General features: G+C 39.4%; 1 protein-coding gene across 1 annotated transcript in view; it reads right to left on the reverse strand.

Annotated features, from left to right (window-relative positions):
* LOC121374924 (protein O-linked-mannose beta-1,2-N-acetylglucosaminyltransferase 1-like) overlaps nt 1-7,010 on the reverse strand; it is a 54,594-nt gene that overhangs the window by 23,260 nt on the left and 24,324 nt on the right. Inside the window, exon 5 of the mRNA XM_041502065.1 lies at nt 226-311. Coding sequence (XP_041357999.1) covers nt 226-311 — 86 coding nt within the window. The remainder of the gene's footprint in view (nt 1-225; nt 312-7,010) is intronic.

Below are 7,010 nucleotides of genomic sequence, written 5' to 3' on the forward strand. Positions count from 1 at the left end.
TTATGTAGATGCATGTCTCATGTTATAATAAATAGTTCACTAGCATAATGAGCTATGTAACAATATGAGTGCTATCACCGTCAAGATTATGTAGATGCATGTCTCATGTTATAATTACTTTTTTTTTTAAACCTGCATTTAAAACATGCATTTAGTGTTATTCATGAATGCACCATAGAAGATACAAGTGATGACCAAGTATATGATTTATGACAGTTAACCTACAGTGGTGCCATCCACTGCTGCAAACACAATCTCTTTGCTCGATACAACCTCCACCGATATCGAACGAGGCAGCCTGTCAGGAGAATCTGAAAAATAGCACACACTGTTAAAGGAAAGGAATGTTATATATTTAACTCTTTCACATCCAGCTTCACAATTAAAAAAATGTCATCACAAAACTAGGTCCAGTGCTTATAAAAGTTTTTAGAAGTCTAGACTCAAGACTACTAATTAGAGTTTGAGATTTTAATGCCATGGCAACACCATACAAACTGCTGGAGTGTGACATCATTATAGAGATAGAGTCTGGTCTCTTAAAGGTTTTATAAAAACAGACCCAGATTTCCAAAGTGGTAATTTTTTCAACCTTAAATTGAAAGAAGATAACTAACACCATTTTTGTTGTATGTAATGCTTTTAGGGGCCAACCAAGTAAGTCTAATTACACTAGTAAAAATGTATGAAGTATATAATTTCCTCTTGTATTTTAATTAGCTTAAGAGGGATTCTAACCTTTCTGATGTAGGATTAAAATATGCATAAATATTATAATAAAAATATGCATAATATTATAATAAATATATGCATATTATAAAAAAAATATGCATATTATAATAATAAAAATATGCATATTTTAATAATAAAAATATGCATATTTTAATCAAACTTTGCATATTTGTATGAATTTATTTTCTGTAATTCATCTCCTCCAACATCAACCCTCCACACTGACACAAAATTTGATCCTACGACCCACACCACCTCAGACAAGCACACTACGATGTGCCCCCGCACGGCCTACTCCTGGTTAACATGGTTTGACTGTACCCACATTTCCACGATGACGGGACATCACAAGACACAGCGTTCTCAGAGCAGTGGTCCAGTCCAGCAACATGACAGAGAAGAAGAAAAACCTGCACAGCAGCCACAACCAGAAGCCCTGGCATCATCTCGTGTCCCTATCAATCACAGACCTCTCTTGATGTCTCTCACACAGGTGTACACCACACTAAGTTGTCATTCCTTCAGGTGTGTACGCCCTCGTCTGTTCATGTACGACCACTATATCATCCTTTCTACTGCACAATGGCAACCACAAACAGTTCTTTGATGCTACACATACTGAGGTCCATGTTTTCCATGTTTTAACTTTTTGTAGTACAAGACAGTAATCCAAATTTATATTTATACTTAGTTTTGTGCTTATATCCAATTAAGGTTCAAGCATGCTGTTCTGAGCACACATCTCAGCTATCTGGGCTGTCCAAATTTATATATGTATTCCTTAATATACAAACAAAAAATTTATCTGCAAAAATAAACACAGACTGTTGTCTGTTAGATATACTAGATCTGCCAGTTGAATATTGTAAGAAAGTTTCAAGAAACTTGAAAAATGTCTCCAAGATTAAGGAGAGGTGGGAGGTTAAAGAACTGACTTGAATAATGAAAATTTCCTTTCTTTGACCACAACCGGCCACATGTACATGAAATATACGCAGTATTATTCCATATTTACAATGTTTAATCAATTCTCTGTTTTGATCTAAGTTGTGACTACAGCTGTTGCACATGAGGTCATAAGGCATAAGTGTAAATCTCCAATGGAAATCTACCACACATATGTATGTGTAGAGGTCATTTGCATAATTACTTCAATTTGAATTATGGACATAGTCAAAGCTACCTGTACATGATGACAGCTGTTGCACTAAACCACTATAAGATTACATGTATATGCAGACATGGTCTCCTTCAAATAACAGACAAATGGAAGACGCAATGTTAACTTTGTTCTATAATCAAAGTTAAACCAACATATTCACCAGAACTATTTAGTGTAAATTTCTTAAACTATTTATAACACTAGTGCACATTGATTTATTAATCATCAGCTATTGGATGTCAAACATTTGGTTTATCTGACATAGTCTTAGAGGAAACCTGCTAGTTTTTCATTAGTAGAAGAGATCTTTTATATGCACTTTCCCATATTCAGGACAGCACATACCACAGCCTTTGATATACCAGTCATGGTGCACTGGTTGTGACATGACAAAAGCCAATCAAAGAATGAGTCGATTGAGGTGGTTCGATCGATCCTAGCACTTCAAGCGAGTTCTCTACCCAATGCTTTACTAAGGAAGGAAAGCCAATCAAAGAATGAGTCGATTGAGGTGGTTCAATCGATCCTAGCACTTCAAGCGAGTTCTCTACCCAATGCTTTACTAAGGAAGGAAAGCCAATCAAAGAATGAGTCGATTGAGGTGGTTCGATCGATCCTAGCACTTCAAGCGAGTTCTCTACCCAATGCTTTACTAAGGAAGGAAAGCCAATCAAAGAATGGGTCGATTGAGGTGGTTCGATCGATCCTAGCACTTCAAGCGAGTTCTCTACCCAATGCTTTACTAAGGAAGGAAAGCCAATCAAAGAATGGGTCGATTGAGGTGGTTCGATCGATCCTAGCACTTCAAGCGAGTTCTCTACCCAATGCTTTACTAAGGAAGGAAAGCCAATCAAAGAATGGGTCGATTGAGGTGGTTCGATCGATCCTAGCACTTCAAGCGAGTTCTCTACCCAATGCTTTACTAAGGAAGGAAAGCCAATCAAAGAATGGGTCGATTGAGGTGGTTCGATCGATCCTAGCACTTCAAGCGAGTTCTCTACCCAATGCTTTACTAAGGAAGGAAAGCCAATCAAAGAATGGGTCGATTGAGGTGGTTCGATCGATCCTAGCACTTCAAGCGAGTTCTCTACCCAATGCTTTACTAAGGAAGGAAAGCCAATCAAAGAATGGGTCGATTGAGGTGGTTCGATCGATCCTAGCACTTCAAGCGAGTTCTCTACCCAATGCTTTACTAAGGAAGGAAAGCCAATCAAAGAATGGGTCGATTGAGGTGGTTCGATCGATCCTAGCACTTCAAGCGAGTTCTCTACCCAATGCTTTACTAAGGAAGGAAAGCCAATCAAAGAATGGGTCGATTGAGGTGGTTCGATCGATCCTAGCACTTCAAGCGAGTTCTCTACCCAATGCTTTACTAAGGAAGGAAAGCCAATCAAAGAATGGGTCGATTGAGGTGGTTCGATCGATCCTAGCACTTCAAGCGAGTTCTCTACCCAATGCTTTACTAAGGAAGGAAAGCCAATCAAAGAATGGGTCGATTGAGGTGGTTCGATCGATCCTAGCACTTCAAGCGAGTTCTCTACCCAATGCTTTACTAAGGAAGGAAAGCCAATCAAAGAATGGGTCGATTGAGGTGGTTCGATCGATCCTAGCACTTCAAGCGAGTTCTCTACCCAATGCTTTACTAAGGAAGGAAAGCCAATCAAAGAATGAGTCGATTGAGGTGGTTCGATCGATCCTAGCACTTCAAGCGAGTTCTCTACCCAATGCTTTACTAAGGAAGGAAAGCCAATCAAAGAATGGGTCGATTGAGGTGGTTCGATCGATCCTAGCACTTCAAGCGAGTTCTCTACCCAATGCTTTACTAAGGAAGGAAAGCCAATCAAAGAATGGGTCGATTGAGGTGGTTCGATCGATCCTAGCACTTCAAGCGAGTTCTCTACCCAATGCTTTACTAAGGAAGGAAAGCCAATCAAAGAATGGGTCGATTGAGGTGGTTCGATCGATCCTAGCACTTCAAGCGAGTTCTCTACCCAATGCTTTACTAAGGAAGGAAAGCCAATCAAAGAATGGGTCGATTGAGGTGGTTCGATCGATCCTAGCACTTCAAGCGAGTTCTCTACCCAATGCTTTACTAAGGAAGGAAAGCCAATCAAAGAATGGGTCGATTGAGGTGGTTCGATCGATCCTAGCACTTCAAGCGAGTTCTCTACCCAATGCTTTACTAAGGAAGGAAAGCCAATCAAAGAATGGGTCGATTGAGGTGGTTCGATCGATCCTAGCACTTCAAGCGAGTTCTCTACCCAATGCTTTACTAAGGAAGGAAAGCCAATCAAAGAATGGGTCGATTGAGGTGGTTCGATCGATCCTAGCACTTCAAGCGAGTTCTCTACCCAATGCTTTACTAAGGAAGGAAAGCCAATCAAAGAATGAGTCGATTGAGGTGGTTCGATCGATCCTAGCACTTCAAGCGAGTTCTCTACCCAATGCTTTACTAAGGAAGGAAAGCCAATCAAAGAATGGGTCGATTGAGGTGGTTCGATCGATCCTAGCACTTCAAGCGAGTTCTCTACCCAATGCTTTACTAAGGAAGGAAAGCCAATCAAAGAATGGGTCGATTGAGGTGGTTCGATCGATCCTAGCACTTCAAGCGAGTTCTCTACCCAATGCTTTACTAAGGAAGGAAAGCCAATCAAAGAATGGGTCGATTGAGGTGGTTCGATCGATCCTAGCACTTCAAGCGAGTTCTCTACCCAATGCTTTACTAAGGAAGGAAAGCCAATCAAAGAATGGGTCGATTGAGGTGGTTCGATCGATCCTAGCACTTCAAGCGAGTTCTCTACCCAATGCTTTACTAAGGAAGGAAAGGAAGGAAATGTTTTTTTAATGACGCACTCAACACATTTTATTTACAGTTATATGGCGTCGGACATATGGTTAAGGACCACACAGATATTGAAAGAGGAAACCCGCTGTCGCCACTTCATGAGCTACTCTTTTTGATTAGCAGCAAGGGATCTTTTATATGCACCATCCCACAGACAGGATAGTACATACAACAGCCTTTGTTACACCAGTTGTGGACCACTGGCTGGAACGAGAAATAGCCCAATGGGTCCACCGACGGGGATCGACCCTAGACCCGACTGTGCATCAAGTGAACGCTTTACCACTGGGCTACGTCCCGCCCCGGGCTCATTGACAGGGATCGATCCCAAACTGACCGTGCATCAAGTGAGCGCTTTACCACTAGGCTATGTCACGCTTTAGTAAGGACACACAGTAATTTAGCTTTGATCATGACATTTTACCATGCAGTCTTTAACAAAATGTTTTTTGCACATAACTGATAAATTATTTCAGCATTGTGTTCAATTCATTTAGTATATACAATTATAATATACACCTTGAAATAAAGTACTGGTTAATAACCGAGATGGCATGAATAAATAACATAGGAAAAGAACACCAGTGTTGTTCCAGCCCCACAGTTAATGACCAGGGTTTCTGCCAGAGGGTAAAACAAGTATGGTGCCATACCCAACACATTTTTTTTTAAAGTTAACCTTTTGACAAAATTGATTACTCGTTTTTTTTCTGGGGGAGCATAACTACATGTACCGTACTCTCTTTAGGTGATCTTAACGCTAAGATCGCTTCTTAAAATGGTGTCCATGGCATTTTTAAAACCAGTTTGAACAAAAAGAAAAAAGCAAAACAAAAATAATAAAATAAAAAAACAGAAACCAAGAAAAAAGACCCACATATTGAGAAAAACACAAGACTTAACAGAACATTATTTTAAACCTTGAGGCCAAAACACAAGAGCAAATATGATCATTCAAGAACTTTAACCAAATGCTTATAACATGTGTGGATGGCGGACACCCACACAGATAATGTTTTACCGACTTACATTTTGTATTTTTCAGCAAGTGCAGCCCTTGAAATTTGGACAAGTTTGCTACGGCAGTTAAGTGCTGTCGCAAATCAATTTTGCAACAGCACTACGGCAGCAATTTTAAAGAAAAGATTACTGCTGTCAAAATTATTCACCTATGATCCACTGTAGTAATAATTTGCTAAAATATGACATCTCATCTATACTTTAGTACGCTTCTATACCGGAATAAACAGATTTATATTAATTGAGGAAAAAATGGGACACACTCGGTTATAAATCTTTTTTATCTGGGATCTGTAATTGGACCGAGTTCAGAGAAAAATGCCTACAGACTTTTCACCACTCTCAGATTTGCGACGGCAATGAAATGCTGTCGCAAATCAATTTTGCGATGGCATTGCTGATTGCCGTTGCGAATTTTGAGGACTACCACCCCTCACCCTTAAAGTGATTCAGAAAAAATTTGGGGGTCACGCTGCTCATTTTAGAGATAACGGGTAGTGTGTCTATGACTACCCTAGTTCCAAAAAAATTTGATTACTTGGTTTTTTCACAGGTACCCGATATATGTTTTAAACACAAGGCTACTTCACACAGTGGTACTAGATAAAATAAAATTACATATATTTTTTGCCCAGATGATACTCTTCTTTTTTTACACCAACACACTCACATTTATCACCAATCACATGACTTGTGATGTTCACTTCTATTCTCTATCAAACTTTGACCTAGCCGGAAGTTATTTGGTTTAGTACTACCTACAATACCTTTCAACGCAACAAACATGTCACTGCTTGTCGCATGTTGGCATGCAAGTGGCTTAACTGGGTCTGAGAAATCAATTAATATGTGGTAAATTGAACATACATTATAAATGGCACGGCACGCAAGTGTAAGAGAGTTCATTAATAAATAACGAAGTGAACACAAAAACATCAAGGCAACTGATCAACATCCCCCTTAGTGATCTTGGCAAGCCTATGAATGAAGATATATTGATTGCATTGTGTGTTAACAGCGACAAAAACTGACTGGTGGCAGATGGTGCAGAAAAATTAAACTGTTTTATGTTATAATTAAATTTCTATTACATTCATTACAATATAACGTCATCCCATTGGTCCAGGTGGCGCAACGGGAGTTAGTTCATTTTTTTATGGAACATAACAATTACATCGCCAGGGAACGTCCTATCTGATGATGTCATTTTATATGGGCAAGTTGACTTTTTGAGCGTTATTGTTTATGAAT

This window comes from Gigantopelta aegis, chromosome 6 (genome assembly GCF_016097555.1).
Source record: "Gigantopelta aegis isolate Gae_Host chromosome 6, Gae_host_genome, whole genome shotgun sequence".
In the NCBI taxonomy this organism is placed as follows: domain Eukaryota; kingdom Metazoa; phylum Mollusca; class Gastropoda; order Neomphalida; family Peltospiridae; genus Gigantopelta; species Gigantopelta aegis.